The sequence below is a fragment of the Uloborus diversus genome, chromosome 3, assembly GCF_026930045.1.
Source record: "Uloborus diversus isolate 005 chromosome 3, Udiv.v.3.1, whole genome shotgun sequence".
In the NCBI taxonomy this organism is placed as follows: domain Eukaryota; kingdom Metazoa; phylum Arthropoda; class Arachnida; order Araneae; family Uloboridae; genus Uloborus; species Uloborus diversus.
The window spans coordinates 62,013,873-62,038,702 of NC_072733.1; the positions used below are offsets into that span (position 1 = coordinate 62,013,873).

The 24,830-nt window shown below is 35.3% G+C and overlaps 1 protein-coding gene across 2 annotated transcripts in view; it reads left to right on the forward strand.

Annotated features, from left to right (window-relative positions):
- The window catches only part of LOC129219317 (calcyphosin-like protein), a 147,884-nt gene extending 142,112 nt beyond the window's left edge, over positions 1-5,772 (forward strand). For both annotated transcript variants that reach the window (XM_054853667.1, XM_054853668.1), the window contains exons 4-5: positions 1,045-1,254; positions 5,215-5,772. In XM_054853667.1, coding sequence (XP_054709642.1) covers positions 1,045-1,254; positions 5,215-5,316 — 312 coding nt within the window. In that variant the 3' untranslated portion in view covers positions 5,317-5,772. The remainder of the gene's footprint in view (positions 1-1,044; positions 1,255-5,214) is intronic.
- Positions 5,773-24,830: the final 19,058 nt, after the last annotated feature.

Here is a 24,830-nt window from a genome sequence, read left to right on the forward strand (position 1 = left end):
AAAATGCCCTCAAAACAACCCCCCTAAAAATTTCAATGGTGCAGTCTGTGTCATAACCCCCCTCCCCCAGGTGGGCACCGCTGGCTACTCTGGGCCTTTGCCTCCACCAGCAGCACTGTCCACTGGAATTCGCTCTTCCTAGGCGGTGGCGTCCATGACACACACACGTACGCTCGCACGCACACACATACAAGTCACCGCCCGCGAAGAAGGACGTGCTCGAGGCCCCTGAACCAGAGGACGTAGACACCACCGCCCGGAAGGATGGACATGCTCGCGGAAGCTTGTTGTGCGTTGGATGCTGCTTTTATCTCAAGAGGTTTGCATAAATTCGAGAGTGTCGCAGGGATGCCCACAGAGAGGGATTATAATAGCGCAAGTTGCGCCATCAAAATGGGGGGGGGGATATTTTAAAAGTTATTTATTTGAATTTATTCATTGATATATTGAAATTTATGTACTGATTTATTTTTATTTATATTATTCATTTTATTTTATTTTATTTAATTCTGTTTATATTTAAATTCATTCATTTATTTAGTTTGTGTGTGTACTGTGTATACGTTTTTGGCGCAACACACAACTTTTCTTTTAAAATAATATAAATAAAAATAAATAAACAAATTTAAAAAAATAACAAATTTTAAAAAATCATAAAAAATATTAAAAAATTAATAAAATTAAAAAAATTAACTAAGAAATAAAAAATAAAAAAGGGAAAGAGGGTTGAGAAAACTTTTTTTTGGGGGAGGGGGGGAGTTTGCGCCATTGAACTTGGGGTGGGGCACCCCTGGAGCGTCGGGTATAAGTGAAGCCAATTCTGGGGTACAGGAGTCGTTTGTAGAAACAATAAGGCATAGCTGAAAGGGGAATGAATTCCTAGATAAATTAATATTGTATTCAGCAAATAGTTTTTTTTTTTAATTTGTAAAAATCTGACTGCAATGTAGTATTTTATTAAAATAGAAAAAAAAGAAACATCTTTCATTGCGTGTAAAAGACCAAAATCCATTATCATCACTCATGTCCACAATTTTTTTGCAGCCCAAGATGTCAGCAAGTCGGCAAAAAATAGTAGAAAAAGCCTTCGCGAAACTGGACAGGACAGGAGACGGGGTCGTGACTTACCACGATCTTAAAGATGTCTACAACGTTCGATATCATCCATTTTATCAGAACGGACAGATGACAGAAAAAGAACTTTTCTTAAGATTTTTGGCAAATTTTGAAGTTGGTGGAAATCCCGATGGCATCGTGAGTGGTTAAGATTGTTTTTTCTTTCTTACTTATGTTTATTTCTTTTTATAATGCTTTCTGAATATATATTTCTGAAGCACGTATTTATTTTATTTGTCCTATACTTTGCGAATGAAAGAACCTAATTTGAAAGTACAGTAAAGGAATATTTTTTGAATATCACTAAATTTTTACATTTATTTTATCTTACACTCAGGAACATTGAAAATAGCGCCCCAAGAAAGAAGAAAGGTACAATCGCGAAATTTTGCATATAAGAAGAGTGACATCTTATATGCAAATGATCCAAGTTTGATGTGTCAATGCGCATGACGTTTACTCTACAGTATCGGTGCAATCAGGAAAAAGGTGCTATATAAACCAGTGCATAATTAGGGATTTATAAATGGTACGATTACATCACGATTGTTGGAGAGCCTTAATGAGTGAAGGATGCCAGGTCGATTAGTTAGAAAGCATTTCTTACAGTTAAGCGAGTTTGAGAGAGGTTTGATCATCGGCATGAAAATTGCAGGCTGGTCGACGAGCCGTGTTGCTGCTCAGGTGGATCGTTAGGAGTTTTCCGTTAGAAACTGTTGTAGGCAATGGAGACGAGATGGTACCCACGTGTAAAAAACCGGGTCTGGAGCTACCAGGGAGTCGACGAGGAGAGATAATCAAAGGATCGTTCTGCAAGCACTCGTGGATCCCGCAGTGACTCGTTCCACCATACAAGCAGACGTAGGGGTAGCAGTTGTTCCTCGAATTATTTCTAAACGTCTAGCGGCACTGAATCTGCAGTCCAAGAGCCCTTTTTGAGTACTCCCATTTCCACCAAAGCATAGGCAACTCCGTCTACAATGGTGCGGAGCCAGAGCGATGTAGGGCGTCACTGACTGGCAAAAGGTGGTGTTCAGTGATGAATCCCGGTTCGTTTTGGGGTCAGATGAAAACCTCGAACGGATGTGGAGGTGCTCTGGAGAAAGGTACCATTCAACCCAATTTATCGCACTACACACTGCCCGAACAGCGAGCATAATGGTCTGGGAGGCCATAGCCTATGATAGCCGATCCACTGTAGCTGTGGTACGTAGAACTTTAACGGAACAGCGTTATTTTAATGACATTCTGCAACCACATGTAGGAACGTTCCTAAATGGTCTCCCAGGGGCAATTTTCCAGCAAGATAATGCTCGCCCGCATACAGCTAAAGTTGCTTAAGACTTTTTACGTCCTTTTGAGACTCTTCCATGGCCAGCCCGCTCCCCCGACTTGTCCCCCATAGAGCATGTATGGGATCAGCTGAAACGCCAGACGCCGCCGTGCGTCTCTGTGCAAGATTTAGAAGTAGCCGTTCAAAATTTGGGGGTCCATCTGCCTCAGGACAACATCAGACGTTTAATTAGCTCAATGCTGGTTCGTGTTACGGCATGTTTTGCAGCAAAAGGGGTCCAATGTGCTAGTGAAGTAGCACTGTATTTATCTCATTTCTTAGCCTGTATTTGTTTAATTGCCTGGATGTTCGGATCAAGTGTCTCTCTCACCAGCATTTTTATGCATATTAAATTTCATTTCAATCCAATGCTTGGGGCTCTATTTTCAATGTTTCTGACCTGAGTGTATTTAAGTTTGAAAATGATGGATATTCTTAGGAACGATAGCCCGAACGAAGAAGTTAAATTTGGTTTTATTGATTTCGTTATTTTCTTAATTAAAAAGTACATAGAATTTCTAAGCATTAGATTCTTATAAACTACGTGCATTATATTATTTTAATAAATTAAAAGTGTTTCTTTTCGTTGATGGTACATTTCTTATCGCTTTGTGACACATTAATAATATTGAACTAAGCAAATACGTGTGAAGATAACTTAAACGAAAAACTATTCTTCGCAGTTCTTTTCATCAACAATGATTCAGTGGCAAATGCCCTCGGATAATCCTAAAAATGAATAAATCTGCAGAGAAAATTATTTTCAAACTAGAAAATCGCCCGTCAAGGTATGGCGGGTGAAAATTGCTTCTACATTTGAACAAAGCCTGTTTGGGGATAGTTTGAAAGTTGAAATTTTAAACCTAACTCCAAAGGATTAACCCTAAACTCCAGTAGATAACGCTCATTGTGAACCACTTTTTCGTTTCTTCATTATCTTAAAATGACAGTCTTACCAGTAATGCAGTTAAGTGACCGGATCCAGTTCAGCCTTGTCGAAATAAAGCATTTCCCTTCTTGTCAAACATTACCAAAAAATATTATCATATTATCATGCCGTGGCACGAGTGTCATTGTTGCTGACGTCAGGAGCGTTACTCGATCATTTGCTATTATATAGATGAGAATTGAAGAGAATCAAAGGCAGGAATGACCATAATAATAATAAAAAAAGAGTACATAGAAAGAACATTTAATAAAAGAAAGAAAAATCATTTTAAAAATCAAACTGTGCTAAATTCATGTCATACACAAAAAGGTAATTTATACCAAAATTAAATCTTCGAGAAAGAAGGGAAAATGACAAGCTTACATTTAACCCATTATGTAAGTGGTGAATGGAAACACCGAAACTGCACATCAAGAATAGCAGGTCAGGTGAAATGCATAACTAAAAATTTTTAATTTTCCATCCATGTGACTAACAAATCTACTTCAAAACAGTTACTTCTCATTTGTATACTAGCTGGAGAGGAAAAAGTAAAGTCACTGAACTAAAAAAAACCTTTTGGGTGACGTATGCAAACAATAATGACGTCCACACAATCGTTCGGAAACACGCAAAAGTTGGAATGGCATACTATTCGTTTCTTCTTGAAACTAACACTGAAAATTAATTAGTAGGAAAGCAAAGTATATATTTAACAGATTTGCAACAACAGATTCGAAGGGATATATATTACTAGAATAAAGCAGAACTCTAAAGCAGATGTCCAAAAGTGTGTCCCACACGTGACCGGTAAACTTCATTTGAAAAATACCAATTTAAAAAGAAATTCGAAATAGATTTTTAACTTAACAACTCTCACGAGTCAAGTACTTTCACTTGTTCAACAAACTTTTAACTTCTATTCATTACTAATTTGTATATACAGAGTGTTGTCAAGTTTTTTGTGTTTACTAATTTTCAATGGAGACTATTTCCCTAAATATAAGTTAGGGGACCTAGGGCCCATATAAAAAGTTAAATTTTGTATTTTTTGACTTGTTTATTTTTTTGCTTCAACTTTCAATACCTTAACTCTGCATCTGATTTCGAACATTTTTGTAATTGGAAGTATGCATCTAGGACTAACGGTTGTGAAAATAGAGATTTTTGCACGTTAAACCGGAACACCCTGTACATGAAACTGTAAGGAAAATTTTGTCTCAGCTGTCCCACACGTGACTGTGGAATCACCATGATACAGTTTGTATCTACCCCATGTTTCCGTTCAACTCAACTCAGGCCTGGCTCTTGGGGTAGGCGACCTAAGCGGCTGCCTAGGACGGCAGAATTAAAGGGCGGCGAATTTAGAAGTTGATTTTTTTTTTTTTTAAGTATGAATATCTGTTTTAGCGGTGTAAAATTCGTAGCTTCAATGCTAAAAAAAATAATTTCGAATGTACCAGTGCTTGAATATGCAAGACATCGTTGGGAATTTAGAGACGGCAAATTAGGTGATTTAAAAGTCTTTTTGAAAATACTGATATATGTTTCAATTTCATAAGACGTACTACTTTAATGCTAAAAAAGATAATTTAAAGTGTGTATCAGTGCTTGGACATGCATAACCCATTTCGGAATTTAACCAGAAACACACTTTAATTTTAAGCATTTTACTATTATTTTATTTTATTGATATATTATTATTTTACATTATTATTATTATCATTATTATTAAATGGGGGGGGGCGGCACTTGTCAATATCGCCTAGGGCAGCAAAACAACTAGAGTCGGCCCTGACCTAACTGACCCTGAATAATTTTTTCTCTTGTCTTGCAGGTTACTAAAGAGGAATTCCTGGACTACTATACAGGTGTGAGTGCAAGTATAGACGAAGATGCTTATTTTGATCTTATGGTTCGTCTAGCATGGAAACTCTAAATATGAAGAAAACTGATCATAAACGAATTGTTGTTATAAAAATGGAACAAAATAAAGTAATCAATAAAAAAAAACTGAAGGTATGCATGAAAGAAACTGAAGATATATCGTTAAAATAAGTGCATAAGAAGTGAACCCTTTTGGATAAAACTACTGTTTTAGTGCTGATTTAACGTGTCATAAATTCATTTACAAATGTTTCCAGTGTTTGTTTTCCAATATCTTTTTTAAATCGAAGAATTCCACCTAATTTTCAATTCAAGTCAGAAACGTAGAGTTTCTCAGACTTCCTTGTGATAAAGTGTTTAAAGAAGGTTGCAACTAAAAAGAATACAATTCAAAAATTACTTCCATCCAATTAACTTTTTATACTGTCTAGTGAAAAAACTAATTTATGTTTAAGATATTTCTAGAACATTTTTTTTGCTCATATTTCATTACTTATAGAGTTTCAGGTTTTGCTGCTGTTTCTTCAAATTTTTTTGTAAGGGATCGAGTCCATTAACTTTAACATTGAAGGTATGTAGGAAAACCTACTGTACGAGTTTGATAATAAAATGCTTTTAATATATCTCTAGATTTTACTCGTAACCAAACTGAGTTGAGAAAACTCTTAAAGCATTCTGAATCATTTCAGGATTTAATTGAACTACGTATTTCATTTGTGTTAAGTTTGATAAAGATACTTTAATAGTAACAAATTAAAAAAGTCATTGTGTGTTTAATATATAAGTACATTAATTAATATATATATATATATATATATATATATATATATATATATATATATATATATATATATATATATATTCATTCACACAAACAGTCAAAATACAAATGAAAAAGCAATTGAAAAAAGCGAGAACATCAAAATGGAAAATGAAAAAGGTGAACCCAGGACCAACACTTTCTCAAGGGGGGGATTGGTCCTAAAGTTCACAAGGCCCTTTCTGTCTAGCAAGAGGGAAGGTCCCAATAGCTTGCTATCCTCCCCGAGAGCCTTAGAAGAGAAAGGAATCAGAGAACATACCTTAAGATAAAAGAGCAGAAGAAAGTTCCGGAGTGCATCCAAACGGAATGAGCACATTGAAATTAAAATTGACCTGCATCTTTGCCTGGCACGTGCAGGTCAATTTTAATTTCAATGTGCTCATTCCGTTTAGATGCACTCCGGAACTTTCTTCTGTTCTTTTATCTTAAGGTATGTTCTCTGATTCCTTTCTCTTCTAAGGCTCTCGGGAAGGATAGCAAGCTATTGGGACCTTCCCTCTTGCTAGACAGAAAGGGCCTTGTGAACTTTAGGACCAATCCCCCCCTTGAGAAAGTGTTGGTCCTGGGTTCACCTTTTTCATTTTCCATTTTGATGTTCTCGCTTTTTTCAATTGCTTTTTCATTTGTATTTTGACTGTTTGTGTGAATATGTTTGTACTGTTTTTGTTTCTAGCAGCTTTGCTCTGGCATTACGTTACACTTTTGTATTTATTCTTTCGTTTTTTAATGTCGTTGATTTTTTCAATTTCTTTGAATTTCTATTTTAAAATTGTATTAAATTGTATCTCTTGTTTTATATATATATATATATATATATATATATATATATATATATATATATATATATATATATATATATATATATATATATATATATATATATATATATATATATATATATATATATATATATATATATCTTCTGTGCGGACGTTTGTCACCATAAGGTTTTTGAACGGCTGGACCGATTTTGATCAAATTTTTTGTGTGTAATGAAGTTGTGGCAAGCATGGTTTTGAAGCACGATAGATCGAATCGGAAACGTTTTTGTTGATTAATTTATTAATTTAAACATTGGATGGTTACATTTCCCAAATGATTAATATTTATTTTAGCCTATTGTTGAGCGAGAATTGAAATAGATATTTAACCCCTTGCCAAATCACAATTAGAAAGCCAGCTCTGCTTTTTGTAATGAAATTTCCTACTGTGATATGTCAATTGAGAATAGATAATACGTAGGGAGAGAAAGAGGTTGAAGCCTTCATTTCTTGAAACGGTTTTAGGTCCCGTGATATACTTAAAAGTTAAGTACTGGAAGAAATCGGATTTATTTCACTAACCAAATGATCAGAAAGTACCATACCTAGCAACATTTGGTTCTCAGCTCAAATCCATCTGAGTTTTGGCACCAATGTCAAGGATACTTTAAGGATTATCAACCTATTCAGTACATTATTAAAGGGAAAGACGGTGGAATTTAAAGACGAAGCAAACTTTATTTTCCTTCAGATAAATTACAACAGGGGGATATCTCGATAATTGTGAATCTGGCGATCTTTCTTCGTTGGTGTCAATTTTTGGCTCCAGCGCCTGCGCGAGAGGTATTTTTCTTTACAAATCAAATCAAAGAGATCGGAAACATCTATTCACATGAGGTTACTATAAATCAGCAGGGTTACCAAAATTAAATTATTTAAGCCAAAAATGAGACGACCGCGCCAGATTCAGAATTATCGGAATATCCCCCAATATATGAAGATTATTTAAGTACGCAAGGAAACATAGAGAGACAAATGCTCAGCGAGAGAGCAAGATTTAAAAGTTTTCGTTCAAAAGATCGGACGCTCATCGGTCGGAGTTTGCTTCGCTCACCGATTGGCTGGATTACAGTAACGTGGTAGCTTGGCGAATTTGGCCATAAACAATAGAGTTGCGGTATTATTTGTTTGCATTTTAAAGCTACTGTTAATGTAATTTATTGCATTTTTTGTTTATTTGGCGAAATATTTTAAATTGAGAAGAATTGTTGTTGATTTTTAAGGAGTGTTTAGTCATTTTAGTTGAAGAATGTGTTTATTTTACATCAGGAGGGGGGGGGGTTGATGAGTTACTCAGAGAACTGTTTTTAAATTTATCATTTTTTTAAACGATATCCTTTCGATTGTTATATTCTTTTTCACATGGGGGATGTTGCAGTGGGATTTGCTGTTTATTTTAGATGGGAAATTAGTTTTTTTTTACTTAATATCTGAGGACGATTTTTATCCTTTGATTATAGCGGAAGGAACAAATCATACAATCTATGTAGATCTTTCAAGTACGCGAGAAAAAATAGTTAATAAAACAATTGATCAGTGGGCATTAGATAAATCAAGTTGTGTAATGAATACACGCATTCTGACACCCAACAGTTTAAAACATTTTCTTTTTCCTATTTTTTTTTAACAAAAAATTCAAACACTTGATAGTGTATTGAAATTTTTCAAATTTACAGCTTACAAAGTTTGAACAGAACAACGCCTGTCGGGTCCTCTAGTATATATATATATATTTTAGGGTGGTTCAAAAACTTTTTCAGCAAGAGTACAGGACACCTCCCCCCCCCCCTCTTTTTTAGACTTACTAATAGTATTATGCTGTAAAAGTTTTAGCTTTTCTTACTCAAAATTAAAGAGGGTGCTCAATGACCCATGTAGCATAGAAAATGCCACAAATTTAGAAACATTTAATTTCCCCCATCTGTTTTTTTGTAAATAACTATTTTTTTTGCAATGTATATGCATATTACTAGTGTATATTATGATATGTAGCATTGGTTTTTCGGTTCAATGTATCTTTTTAACCCCGCTACCCATACGTTTGAAGTTTGGATGAGGGGGTGGAGCACCCTCTTTCAGTTGAAATAAGAAGCTAAAATTCTTCTAGTATATCACTATCCACAAGTCTAAAAATATTAAGGGGTGTCCTGTTATCTAGGAGAAACTTTTTTTTTTACATAAGAGTGATGAAAGTCATAAGTAACCATCAGAGAACCGGTGTATTCAACATGGTATGGTCGTTGACCAATAAACCAGACAGTCCGGTTATCACACCCTGAGACTGCAGTTTCGTTCTTATTAGATCTCCTCAGTCAACAATAGTGAATAATCAAGCTGGAGGCAGACGTACCCATTTATAATGCAAACATTTAAGTTTGCTTGAAACCAGCTTTCAAAGTTGTTTTTTTTTTCTTTTTATTCAAAACGGGACGTTTATCACTTTTGGATGTAACAGCTCATATACAAATAGTAAAAGAAGAAAATATAATCATAAATCATTTATTTCAATGATTTGCATTCAAAGCTTAATTTGCATTCGCTTTATGAGATGTCCCTTTTTTATGTAAAGAAAATATTTTATTGAACGAAAAGAGCATTTGTTGTTTCGGAAAATTAATTCAAATGACGTTCATTCAAAAGGAGTTTTGCCACGAACGAAGTCATTTTTTAATAAAACCTATAAACACACTGATAAAGTAGAAAATACTGTCTGTTTTCCTTAGCTGAGACCTAGTGCCAATTCGCGCATGCGTCAGGTCTGCTCTGATTTTATCAAAATAGGGAGGGAATCCCAGAAGTAAAAGGTGCAAAATAACGTTATCAGCAGTTCTTCCAAAATAGGGTCGAAAAAGGCAGTGATAGCAAGTTCGAGTGCAAAGTGCCCTTCCTCAACCTTTCGCCCCTTTTGAAAATGGAATCCATCCTGAGTGCTAGTCTTCGCTTTCGAGAACGAACAGTAAAATTGAAAAATCTCATCAGTTGTTTGGAGTCACAACATACAAATTATGGATACAAACTAATTAATAATAAATAAATAAAAATAAAAGTAACTTTAATGCGTTCCTTTAGTTGTACAGACATCTTTTAACGGTAAAACTAGGCATAAGTACAGCCACCCGCCAGAAATCATTCACCCCCCACCAAATGGAAAACCGTCACAATCGCAATCGCAAATTCTGAACCGTGATCGTGAATCCTATTCCAGCTTGTGCGCAGAACGCTTTGATTACAATTCTACCAAGACTGCTATCAGGAATCTTCGGTGAGTTGAACGTTGAAAAGTACAGTGCATTAACTCATGCTGTTTCGCAGAAGCAAAATATCAAACAGCTCTCAAGTTTTACATCAATATTTTCTGGAAGTGAATTGTTTTCAATAACAGCAAGCACCCGGGCTGAACGAGTCGAACGACGAAAATAAAGGTTAGCTTTACCATATTTAATTACTGATTTTGGACTCGAACAGAGTTCGTGTTTTGTATAAATTGATATTATTCGATTAGTCTTAGGTTTGAAATTAACAAGAGGATAACAAACCTCGTGATCACTTTAATTATACATACGCGTTCCAGTTTTCACGTGGTGGCCAAGTATAGCATCAATCACAAAATCTAGCTTCTCGGGTATAGGTAACGGATTATAAAAAAGTTACTTTATGTGCTGTTAACTTATATCGGGACAAGTCGTTTTCTTTGAAATGTGTAAATAATTTTGATAATGCTTGTAGGGGGAAACTAGGGAGGCTTGATCCATGAAGGTTTTTTTCATGAAAAGGATACTTACGGAAACTTTTAGTCATATTATTGGTTGAACAGTCACACGACAGTATTTTGCAGGGCCAAGCTATTTCAGAATTGTCAGTGGTTTTCAAGAAATTCAGTGTTAAATGATGCTGCACCTTAAAAGTAAAGTTTGAAGATTTTAGAATTTTTTTAGATTTTAATCCTCAGTTTTCATGAAATTGAATTTTAAAAGTGTACATGTTTTAGTCACTTTCCCAGCTATCTATTTATGTACAGTAGTTTTATGTAACATTAATCTAAGTTGCTAAAAATTTAAGGTAAACAAAAGAAAGCTAACTAGGGAGCTTTGACCCAAGGTAAGTAGGAAGACTTGACCCAAAGACTAATTTGATATTTTTGTTAATTTGATGTTTTTTCAATGAATTTTATTTTTGAATATATAAAATAGTGTCATTTAGGACTAATGATTTGATTTTATTCATGCAATGACTCTAATATTGTGAACATGAAGGCCTTAATTGTTTTTTTAATTTAATGAGTAACTATAATATATAATATTTTGGTCAAAAAAATTGTTTTTATTTGACAAAGAAATAAAATACTAATAATCTTTGAGCCTAATGAGTTTATACTTAGTAAAATAATTGAAATATTGCTTAGTTCCTGATAAAATTTTGATTTCAACTTCTGCTTCTCCTGCTGATGTGGAGTAAGATTCATAATAATAAAAAAGAAATATATGTATCACTTCACCTAAAGAGTGAACATTTTGTATATTCCCCTTCAATTATCACTTATTTAAAAAGAAAACATCATCAAACCTGCGTTTTTGATTTAAATATCAATGATTCTTTTTAAATTCATGAGGGGGGTCAAGTCCCCCTAAGTGTTGGTTCAAGTCTCCCAAGCTCTAGGGACACTTGATCCATTTGCAGACTTGATGAATGCAATTTTTTTTGTACCATTTCTACTTGAAATTATGCTATTTTTCAGCTATAATAATATGCAGAATGGCAAACTATTTATAAATATTTTTTTATTTCGTTCTAATTATCTACCAAAAAGAGGGGGGGGGGGATGAAAAACCGAAAATTAGGTCGTCTCCCTAGTTCCAATTATTAGTATTACATGATTCCAATATAAGAACAATAAATTTAAATTCAAGTTCATCGTTTCTAGCACTTTCGTTTACATTGTATGGTTGATTATAAATGAAAATAAAATAACTTTTGGGTTTGTTTTTTCTTCAGTAGTTTATCAACTGCATACTTCATAAGTGAGGATGTGCAAATTGCTTGTATGCTTCTTTCTTTCAAAAAGCTCTGCTATTATTACGCATCAATGTCAGAATGCGTATTATTGGAATTAATGGAGTATCTTCTCATCGCACGGATCCCGGGGAGGGAGAAGCAATACTGGGTCATATGGCATCGAAAAAAAGCCTACTCTATAAAAAAGTCTAAGGTTTCCGATCATATATTTTGTATTGTAACGATTTAAAATAGCATTTAGGTGTTTAGAACTTATGAAATACGTTCAAGACAACGTTCATTGAAAAGGAATTTGGCTACGAATGAAGTCATCATTTAATAAAACTTATAAGAACACTGATAAAATTGGTATACGTACTTGAATTCCGCATCAAGTAGTGGCGTGTGTTATGAACGAAGTCAGTATTTTCCTTCTTAATTCGGAAGTTATAAGTTGTATTCGTTCAGCTAATGCTGTCCGAAAGGTATGAGTTGCGCTCCCGGTAATGAGATAAATATACGACAGAAGTAGTCTCATTAGGTTTTTTCGTTTTTCATTTTTTTTACAAATATTTCTTTTTAATATTTATTCGCAAACGTTTTATTCAGCGTAATATCAATGATTTACTTTTAATTAGAATTATGAATCGTGTTCATACCTCAATTGGTTAATTTTTAATTGTTGCATTAAGACGCTTTTTTAACCAACACGCATTCACTTTTCAGGGCTTAGGAGAGGCCATATCAGCCTTGTCAGAAACTAGGGGCACGGTCCTTAGAAGGGCCCCGCTTTTGAAAACTTTATAGGGGGATGGGATCCGGGGAACAAACTCAGAATGGGCCCACCTGGACCTTCGGCGGCCCTGTTAATTTTCCATTTTACTATAATTAAATATTAAATTACTGATTGAAGAATGCAGATAATTTCTTGAAATTTCAAACACTCAACTATCACACAGAACTATCAAAGATTATGTGTTTTTGAGTTAGTATTTCAATTTCTCCGTAATTATATCCCGTATTCCCGTTTCAAACGATATATGGGAAGGATAGAAATCTAAGTATCGTTGCCGCGGTGATAGATATATATCGATATATGACGCTATATCGGTATATCGCCCAGTCCTAGTCCGTAAGTACACCATTTCGCAAATTGATCATTTCTGTATAGTCTTTTGCTTGAAAATTGAGAGGTGAAATAACAAATAACGAAGAGTCATTAGAAAAAATTTGGGTCTTCAGGATTGTTCTGTGGCCTAATTTCTTCAGGGGATAGTGTGCAGTTGCTCATGGTTGTTCCGTAAGAACTATTTCTTTTGAATAACAGGGTCAGCTACTAATTTCAGCTAATCGGCGCTGAGATATCGTGAGTAGGGGAGAACTCCCCAAAGATGCTGTGCACCGGTTGTGAATCTTTAGAAATCAAAACTTTTGCATACACTTACAGAATGTATTCGACAATTGTCTAGTCTCTGTTTCATATGATGGCTCTTTTGTTCCAATATATAAACGAAGTACTCAGTTTCATGTTCTAAGCATCCTTACATGATATAGCTTACTTGGTGGTCTGGTTGATAATGATTTTGGACAATTTCCAAAATATATCGCTTGAATCCAGAACAAATAGATTTCTATGCGGTTCAGATTTGTTTGTATAACTGTCAAGAATAGGCAGATTTGTGAGACTGCTGAGAGTGATTGAAATAGTTTCATTATATCACATAATAAGGAAAACAAATATATTCTGCGCAATCGCACCATCTATCACCGACAAACAAAACTAAGCAGAAAGAGAAGAGAAAAATACCAAATTACGCAAATTTCAAAGGCCTTGCGAGGGCTTTAAATATAAGATGATAAAATAATTATTTTGTTCTCAAACAAAGGGTCCTACTATTCAACTATTTACACTGCAGACAATTTAAAAAATAAAACACAAGAAATGAAAAAAAAAAAAAAAAGGTTTTTAAAAAAGTCAATTTTTACATATTTGGTGAAACTTCAGGAGCCTGTGAGGGGGGGGGGGGGGTCTAAATATGTTTTAGTTTCCAAATATTTTTTTAAAACGAACATTGGATGTCAATGCGCAACTTTTCCCACCCCAGGCGACTTAAAAAAATGTACATAAGAAATTTATAAAAAAAAATATAAGTGTCGATTTTTAGATATTTGGCGAAACTTTAAGGGGCTTGAAAAATGCAAAATAAAGTAAATCACATGGTAGTTTCTTGGCGAAATATTAATTGAAACGGCATGTAGTGTCTAAATTTTTAAGAGCAAATCAGCAATTTCTTTGAAATTCACAAAAAAGTAGTTTCTGAATTCCTCAACAAAACCTATACATTATAAAGCTATAATTTTCTTACTTATATAATATTTTATAGTTAAAATCTATATTCATTTAGAAAACTTAAATGAGGTTTGGGATTAAAATAACCTTGTCCTCGTGTCATAATCACAATGAAAATGTTCCTAATTAAAACCGCTCATTTTTACGCATATCGGTGAAATTATATAGCGTTTAGTGTTCAATTGACTTGAAATGTTGCAGATATTTTACTTCCACATTTAAAGTAGAAAAGTGCATTGTTTTTATGTATTTAAAAGTACATTAATTGGCCTTAAGGAATACTGAAAAAAAAGGAAAAAAAAAACACATTTGAAAATAAAGTCGTGAAAACTTCTCTATGAAAAATTCAAATTTGTGTGCGTGGGGGGGGGGGGGGGAAGCTTTTCAATTTCTTTGGCCCTCTCGAAAAATTATTTCTGTATCCGCCCCTGACCACAAACGTTTTCGATGAAAAAAAAGTTAAAATCGACCCACCCCAAACGGCGGGCTTCATCAGTGATATCTGGGTACACTGGGATGCATTTTTCATGAGCTCCCTCCCACTTTTGCGGCCCGAGTTTTTCAATACTTCCTTACTAGCAGAGACTCGATAACTGGTGGCGCCATCTTTTGATCTGTAATCGAGTTATCGTTCAATTTAGGAAGGAAAAAAAAAAAAACTCTCGAGTTCCCTCTAACGGTACTGTGCAAATTAATTGGGGAAAAAAGATATTTTTTGAGAAAACTGTCCATTTTAGGGAATTTTTTGCAACAAACCAGTTTCAACTGCATTTTCTTTGAACGTGGGACCGTCCTTGACAAATTTCCCTTCATTTGCTGAAAGAAGTTGTCGAGTGTATGAATTATCTACTTCTGACGTGTATTTAAGAAATCAATGTCCCTCCAAGGAAAATGACTAGAACTGTTACACTTAGTCAGAATATACTTCTATGAATGATTATGAAGAATATTCCTGTAGCAGTTGGAGAGAGAAATCCAGCATTTCTAGGATTATTAATCAGCGAATGAATTTTGGGACAGTATCTCCAAAACAGATGGGTAAATGTGGACGCAAACACAAGACCACACCTCTAACAGACGAATTTATTGTACGAAATAGAGAGCTAGTGAGAGCATGGGTTAATCGACAATTCGACGAATGCTTATTGAATCTGCGAGATTTGCAAGAACACCAATAATGAAAAACAGTTTTCAACACCTGTAATGAAGATAAAAAGCTTTGAATGGGTCAGGAAATATCAATGCTGGACTGCAGAAGACTAGAAGAAAGGTTGTATTCAGTGACGAAAAGCATTTTGTATTGTGCAAGTGCTTCGACCAAGATTTGTCAAGCGAAGTGATGGAGAATTCATCCGGGAGAAACATCTTATTCACACAGTTAAGCACCCTCAGGAAGAGATGTTTGGGTTTATATTATATTTCTGGAGGACCTGACAGCTTAGTGCAAGTGCGTGGGATGATGAACTCTAAAATATACATTTCTAAAAATACAAAGATAAATTTGTATGCAAACATTCGCTGTTGGTGTTGGTATCTCCCAATCAAGATCTTCCAAAAATATTTTGCAAGAACAGAAATTAATGGTTTCGTATTGCTCTGGTAATTCTCCTGTTGTAAATCCTATCAAAATTTTCTAAAACATTGTAAAGAGACATGTGGATAAAATTGACTGATCAACAAAGATTGAGAATGATATGAAAGCTTTGCTTGTTGAGGACGAGATCAGAAGTTCACCTTTTTTCATCGAACAACATTTGTGAAAAATTTTGAGCCTGTCCCAATTACGCTGCTCAAAACAATTAGGGGAGCAGATGGTTTTAACAAAATTACGCAAAGATGTAGACCAATAAGTAACATAAAATGAATCATCCATAACTTAAAGCCTACCAGGAAACGAAAGAAGAATACTTTATATGCAAATCAAAGTTCATGACGTTAAAAACCACAAAAAGGAGACAAAGGAAGAAATCGGGATGTTGCAGAAACGTCTGTTTTAATGCCATCACTGTGAAATTCGATTGCACAGTATTTTTTTTTTTTTTGTTCTTTCTTTCTTTTTTTTTTTTTTTTGATACAAAGTTACTTGAGAATTTCTCAACAGTGTCGTGATTTACCGGAATTCATGGCATGGCGTGTTTTAGGCAGACTGGAATCCGGGCAAACACAACGCAGTGTGCAGACGCTGTTAGAGTAGCCAGAAGTGTTGTAGCAAGGCTGTGGAATCGATTCCAAGAAACAGGAAATGTTAGACGTCGACCAGGGCAAGGTCGACCATGCTCCACTACAGCAACTGATGATGTATATACGGTTAACAGTCCTTCGAAACAGAACAGAGAATTCTACGCAGCTGCAAAGACAGTTGTTCTTGGCTACATGATGAAGGGTGTCCAGCCAAACAGTACGTGATCGGCTTCATGAGGGAGGGCTCTATGCACGTAGGCCAATAGTCAACATTCCGTTGACCCCACGCCACCGTGCGGCCCGAAGAAGATGGGCTACTGAACATTGAGATCGGGAGCAACATGATTGGAGCCAAGTGCTGTTTACAGACGAGTCCCGATTCAGTCTGGAGTGCGACACCCGACGTGTTCTGGTATGGAGGCACAGGGGCACTCGAAATAACCCCGCATTCATCCGTAAAAGGTCACAAAACCGACGAGCTGATTGGATGGTATGTGGCGGAATCAGCGTAGGCGGACGTTCGGACCATTCATCATATCATTCGGAACGGCACTTTGACGGGCCGAAGGTATGCAGACGAGAAACTGCGACCTCATGTCATCTTTTACGCTACAGCCATTGAAGATTCCTTTGTTTTCCAGGATGATTATGCCCGACCGTATAGAGCTCGTGTGGTGGAGAACATGCTTGAAACTGAAACAATACAGCGTATGGAAAAGCTAGCGTGCTCTCCTGACCTGAACCCAATCGAGCATGTTTGGGGCATGCTCGAACTACAGATTGCTGCGCGACCAAGGCCGCCTGTTGCTGTTCAAGGCTTGCAGATTGCACTTCTTAAGGAGTGGAACAGTATTCCCCAAAGTCAGATCGATAACCTCATCGTATCCGTGGCAAACAGGTATGAAGCAGTTTTAGCTGTTCGATGTGACCACGCGCCCTATTAAAACTAATGCATCATGTCTTAACAGAACCTTTTTTATCGTTTACATGTAATCAAATTGTTGCCCTAAATCAGCTTTTCATGTTTTTCCATATTTTCAGAGAATTAAAGATTAATTCCAAATTTTTTTACGTCTTTTTTCTGTTTTGTGCATTGATACGCGTGTACTATCCATTGTATGCCAATACGAGGCTATCTCACACGGTTTTCTTTACTGTTTTTGCTCGCACCCCTAATTGTTTTGAGCAGTGTAATTTGCACAGTAGTGTATGTAGCACTACTAGCTTATTTCTGAGGATAAACTAGGGGTACCCACCTGGGAGGGGAGGGGGATCAGGCTTAGTGGTCATCGTGGTGGCGCAGACTGCACCATGGATTTTTTTAGGGGGGTTGAGGGGTACTTTTCTCTTTTCTGGGGGGTCTTTGTGGCATTTAGAGTATGAGGCCTTGCTCTTGGGGGGAGGGATGGGAACCCTGGGATAAGGATAATGCTATCTTTTGAAAAGATGGAGCTATCCTCTATCCTTGAATGCTACAAAATCCTGAGGGTTTTAATCTCGAAAATATTGAACGGGATTACCCTGAGCATAATCAATTTACTAGCATTGTTGTTAAAGCGTCAATCGGCAGCAACATGTTTTCTTTCAAATCAGGAAATACTTTTCGATTTTGTTTAATCAAAACACAAGTGGGAGAAAGATGAAGTTGACAAAAGAATTTTGATGGAGCGGTTTTATCAACTTCAATCTTAAACATTATCTTTCGAATAACACTCCCAATCCGGACCGTCACTTGGGAATTTAAAAGGAGAGGCCTGCTCTCTGATTCAAGCACGAAGCTAAAGAAAAATTTAATTCCTCTGTATTTTTCAATATGCGATGGCAGATTCAGGCCCGGACTGGCTCCTTCTGGGGCGGTCGGTTAGGTACTGGAAAGGGGCCCCCTGGTATGAGGGTTCCAGGGGCCCTCCCCGCGAAAATGTGAAAAAGTTATTGTTTCAAAAATTGCTTTTCCTTTTTGGGCATGTTAAAAAATTAAAACAAAAGTTAAATTCATGTATAAAAAACATGTGTTTGAAGTTTTACTTGACTTTACCTTTAGTAGAACGAAATTTCATACCATTTTTACAAAATCTATTAAAGGTGCGTTATTTTATTTATTATTATTTCTGAATTGTACGTTTTTTTTTATTTATTTATTCTTATTTTTTTATTATTATTATTATTATTATTATTATTATTATTATTTTTTGGTTATTTACCTTGTAAGGGGAGAGGGTGTGGAGAAGGATTGTGATGCAGGGCAAAGGTTGGAAAGGTTTTTCCCGCCACCGGTATTTACCGTCCTGGGAAATACTACGTTTTTCCCACAGGAGAAAAACTGATTATTAAAAATATAAATTCAGAACAATCTTTTAAAATATTAGAATTCAGTTCTAAGTAAATAATAGCTTGAAAAACAATACACAAATTACAAATCATAATCGTGTTTATATTCTTCGTCTTCTACTTCCACATTGGATCTTAGCATCATATAACAAAACACTAATTAAGAGACTTTTTGCAAATTTTATTTAAATTTAACACAAATTACTTGTTGCTTCTCTTGATGACCCTGGTATTTTAAAGTTTAAAAATTTTAGTTTATTGTGATCAAAAATATTTATTTAGGAAATTAATTATTGATAAAAGAAATTGTGAGCAAATTTTATGTTATTATGCAATAATAGGGAAGTTTTCAATTTTTCAATTTTATTTTTATATGATAGAGTAACATGTATGAACATCATAGGTGAAAAAAAATTTGCGGTACGATAAGTAGTTTTTTTTAAATTAATTTTTTAAGTTCAAGCGCTTGTGACGTCAAATGGCATAGGAAGTGACATCATGCACTCTTTCGATAGGGGAGAAGCCGAAGATCACGCATTCGACTTCGAAGACGAAACGTAAAAGGCTTATCTCCTCGCATTTAACTCCTCGCGTTTCTGGAACAATAAACTTCGCATATTCTCTGAAATATTCGAATATCATCATTGATGTTACATGAGGAAGATTATTTAGATTGTGCTTTAACGAATCCGGTATCCATTGTGTGTTCAAAAGGATTATTGAATTTCTAAAAAATAAAAATATCAGCACGCTCAAAATTTCCCTAGCGAAAACAAGGGATCTTCGGCGGAAGGCTGCCCATTCGCGCCCTGTGACGTAGGCTCGTGACGTTTCAGAAAAGCGCACTTTTGCGCGTGGATTTTTAAAAATTCATTAAAAATCACGGTGTTTTGAAATTCGGCGATGGTGAATTTTTTAGTTTTGAGGGTCAATTCCAATAGCTAAAATATGAACATTTAAAGGTTGCAACTTCCCTATTCTTCTTTATTTATATTCCTTTCTTACACAATAATTAAAAACCCAAGGGGAATTCGTAATAACTATTCATTTCTAACCTTCATTCTACACATCAGATTCAGATAGTCAAAATATTTCTTACATATTGTTATTTAGAAGTTTTTTCCGGTATTTACCACTTTTGAAAAGCGATAGCTTTGTGCAAGGTAAATTAGATAAAAATAGAACAACGTTTAAAAGCACAAAAAGGATAAAAAGTTTTTAAAAACGCAGACATGTTTCGGAGGCAATAGGAAGCCTCCGTGTATTTCACGCCTCCGTGAAACATGTTTTTTTTTTTTTTTTTTTTTTTAACTTTTTATCCTTTTTGTGCTTTTAAACGTTATTCTATTTTTATCTAATTTACCACTTTTCCCGGTATTTCTTCCCAGTATTTCCCAGCGGGATGAAAAAAAAAACAAGTTTTGGACGGGAAAAAGGCAACCCTGTGTAGAGCTTCCTCTTTCGGTGGATTAGGGTAGACCGGGGCACGTTTACAAAACGAACTTTTTTCAAAACAAATTATAACTGGAGGGCCAATAGTCATAGCAGATTGATGCCGCTCCCTAGCAAATATCCTCACAAGGTTTTGAGCATCGGGCGAGCGTCCGTCTAGCATGCAGAAAGAATTATCGGTTTTCTACCAAGTCAGGTAAATTTTGAGTTGAACGTTTTGAAGCTTATTATTGTGAATAAATAATACTTAGTTAAGAAAGAACAAATATATAAAAAATAGCACAATTTTATCCTTTTTTGAGAATTGTATATGTATGAACTGAAATTTTATTAACTTTTTTTGCACGATAAAAATAAATCCAAGCTTGGCGACAGGGCAAATTTACGCGTTGACGTCTGAGCACCTTTACGCATATTCTTATACTGTGGCTTACTTCTAAACGTGCCCTGACGCTTTTTTCGCTCCAAACTGTCTCAAAACTTTTTAGCATCATCAGGCTATTTAGTTTTGAAAATCACTATTTTATTTTTTAAATGTTTCATAAAACCGCAATGCCTGCAATTTCCTACGTTAAAACATAGAATGTAGAAAATTCATTGAAAAAATTCCGCGTAAAAGGGCTTCGGTCGACCGTATAGAATATCCCCAATTTTAGGAGGTACGGGAGGTTTTCCCCCGGGGAAATTTTTGAAAATCAGATATAAAATTCTGAATTTTTAGGCCTAATGGGGGGGGGGGGGCTTAGTCTCTAAGAGAGAGCCCTTTATCCTCTCCGTGGGTGAGCCACTGTTGGATGAGGCTGAGATTTTTTTATCACACGCTATTTTAAGTAAAAGCAATGCCTTACTAGCAGAAAATTATCATACCTTTTCTGCTTCATCTTGTCACTATTTTGCCCCAATGTATCCATCTTTTAATTTCCATAATAAAAATTAAAGTTGGCTCGTACGCAAGTGAAATACAGACCTTCAACTATCTTACTATAATACAGATTGCAGAAGTAAAAACCACACGTGGAATAGTTTTATGGTCAATATCCTGTGATTAAGACCCTATCCGAAAGATTTCCATGTGCATTCAAATTTCCCATTTATTTACTGGTTCAAAAGCAAAAGGAGATGGGGCACTAAAGCAATCTACATGAATCCATTGAGTCTTGAACAAGTCATGAAGTTTTTATTTACTCCTATTTTTATTACACCTGCATTTCTCTTTTGTTCGAGTTTTTTTCACACGGCCATCATCCGTACCCAAGTTTTACAGTTCTTGTCTTATCTCATCTTATTGATTCTACAAGAACGTGCAGAAACGTGGAGAAACGCACTTTTAGCGGCCTGGATCACAAAGGCTTACTCCGAGAGGGCTCCTAATTTACTCCTGTCACCGGAGTAACTTAGCCATGCGTGGAACCCAATTGACAAAGACAGATAGTCCAGTCAAATTAGGTCATGACCCAGACATTCAAAAAAAAGAATGTGCACCTATACCAAGTTGTTCAGTATCATGAGGAGATAACGTACCAAAAAGTCCCAAGAGTTTGAGCGTCGGGTTTGCGAGTTATGGGGGGGCAAAGAGGGGGCTCAAAATGCAGATTATTGCTTTATTTCAGCTGTATTTCCAACACTATTCGTTTTAATGAAAGGGTAATTGAATAAAAGTTGAATATGGTACATATAACTAATATTACAAGTAATATTTTTTGCAAAGATTTTTCTTTGGGGGGGGGGAAATTCCCCCCCCCCATTTTTGAGATATGCATTGTACAAATGAAAAAGTTTCCTTGCTCGTGTTTTATTGTTTTTAAAATAACATTTTTTGAGTACATTCCCTTTGCTACCCCTCCTCCTCACCCCCCCCCCATGTTAATGAAATAACAGGCTTAATCGGGTCAAAATACAAATTTTTGACGTGTTTCTCAGACATTTCAATGTCTATTTCTGACAAATATTATACCAGATTAAATTGAATGCAGGGAAATTTTTTAAAAACATGATCCAGATTTAGGTTTCATGTGGTTTTTAGCTTTGTCTTGTTCCTCACCATGTGTTTCCGTAGTTTGAACGACTCGTTCAAAAATGTTTAGTTTTGATAATTGAAATACTTTACTTCCTTATTATTCAGTCTTCAAAATTTCATAAAAGGTTTTAATTTCCTGGTTATTCGTTGATAAAACCACGTCTTTAACTCTTCATTGGCCGAGTTTATAAGACGCTGGATTTTGTATGAATGCCGTTTAACTTCTTAGTTAGAATTTCATAATTTAAATAATGGGAATTATATGCTTGTGACAAAAACACATATTTAGTGTGTCACTTTTTTCCCGATTTTATTTCACGTTCTACATTTTCTGCCATTTTAGCTCATTTTTCTTTTGCTAACATTATAGTCATACATTCCGGACAAATTTTTTAGGACCACGAAAGAATGTACCGCAATGCGGCTTTTTCAACATTTTAATTTTGCTCTTCAATTTCATTTGTAAGCAAAACTTTCACAGAAATACCTTAATTTGGAGACAAAAAGGTTTTTACATTCTTTTAAAATAGTACGTTAATGGAAATGAAAGTTCAAAAGTGTAAACCTACATTTTTCTTGAAGTAAACAGAAAATATATTTATATTATGTCCCCAAGAAAAACCGAAGCGGGTCGGATTGAAATGTAAAAAGATAAGAACAGACGTTAAACACACTTTGCCGAACTTTGACTGTACAAGCGATACAAGAATTGATTATTCATCAGCATTCGATTGATTGTTAGTCTGAAATACTGAAAGATTATGAACGATCTCAATTAAAAACGTTGAGCGAAAATAGTACACTGAACTTCCGTCAAAAATTGATGGCTACTTTTAGAACCGAAGCAGCATCGCTAGGGACATACTTGTTAGTATTTCAACCACAGGAAGGGAGGGGGGGGGGTGGAGATTTGCAAGTATAATCTTTGCTCTTGCCAAAAAAAAGGTTTTTAAAAAATCAGAGATTCTTTGTCATTTCCTTTTTTTAAATGAAAGTAAAATGTTTGTAATTTTTTCTTAAACCTTTTCAGAAATATAACATATTATACATTTGGAAGCAAAAGTCTTTGTTTTTACTTTTGAAAATGTTCCAAGGAAAAAAGCAATTCAAACTTAAAAAATGCCAAAAATTACGTTCGAAAATCAAAACAAACATCGTTTAAATGAGTTATTTCCCATGGTGCATTTGCTTTTTTTTCTGCACTCAACAGAGGTTATAGAAATAGAAGTGGCAAATCTGCAAAGTGAAGAGAAAACATAAATTAATTTTATAGAAGACTTTAAGCAGGCCCCGATTAACCTCTGAAGTGGGAAAGCTCCTTCTCATTTCAGGGCCTCACAAATTCTGTGTTGGAATTTTTTCTAAAAATTCAACGCACATTTAAATAAAATTCACTGTTGCCTAGACACAGCAAAATTCAGATCAATGTTTAACCCTCTCCTCCTACCCGACTGATAGAATTTTTGTAAATTACATACGTTTTCACTGAAATTCTAAACAACAAAGGGTCGTTAGTTGCTGAAACAGATTTGTCCTGTCACAAAATTGTTATGAAAGTACATTGTAATAATTCGGCCAAATTTGATAGAAACCAGTTCTAATGTTTGCAGTACCTTTAAAAGCTGAATCTGGAATTTTTAAGCAGTTTTTCAGTAATTTTTGGGCTTTCCTGAAAGTTCTGAGGGGGAGCTCTAGCTTCCCGAGCCTTTTGGGTAATCAAGCCCTGCGCTTACGGCGCAACGTCTTACCTTTCAGATTTCAGAAACTAACCTTTTCTATACATTCAACATTCATTCCGACATCCGATTCACACTGAAACCCAAAAACAGACGTACAGAGCAGTACCTACAATGCAAAACTGCAATCGCTAGACCACCAAATTTTCTTCTATTTTTGTCCTTCAAATTTTTAGAACCGATGTGTGTGTGTGTGTGCTTTCGTTTCTATATTTTAAAACTTTGAGGATTCCTAATGATTATATATATTTCTGTGCATAGTATATTTTATTATTAAAAGGAATTTGTATCAAATTCACAACTTGGTGACTCCTGTTAAACTATTTTTATTAATTAAGGTTCGCTAAAGTTCATAAGTAATACTATGTGTTGAGTTTCTCTATATATAGTTCCTCAAATTTTCTCTAAAAGATTACAAAAACATTTTCAGCTTTTAAATTTGAAGTATTGGTTTTTTATTTAGTTTCTTAAAGTTTTTTGGTTTTAAAGCCCCCCCCCCCTTCACCGCCCTCCCCTCCCCAACAGACCCCCGCATTGCTGGGTCTGCGAGTACGTAGATTCGAGCCTGCGTACAGGAGAATTAAATTTCAATGCCATTTTGACGCCATTTTAACTTATAACTGGAAAAAAAAAAAAATCACTTTAAATACAGGATTACTATTAATATTCTTAGTATAATATCCATCGGCAAAAATGAATCTATGAAATGTCATATTCTATAGCACTTCTTTAAAAAATCCAAAGAGAATGCACTTCGGAATTTTTTTCTTATTCGATGAATAAATAAGTGTCAACGTTATTTGGGATTCAGATACGTATGATTAGGCCCGTCATTTCATTTACTCATGGGTGGGGGGGGGGGGGGG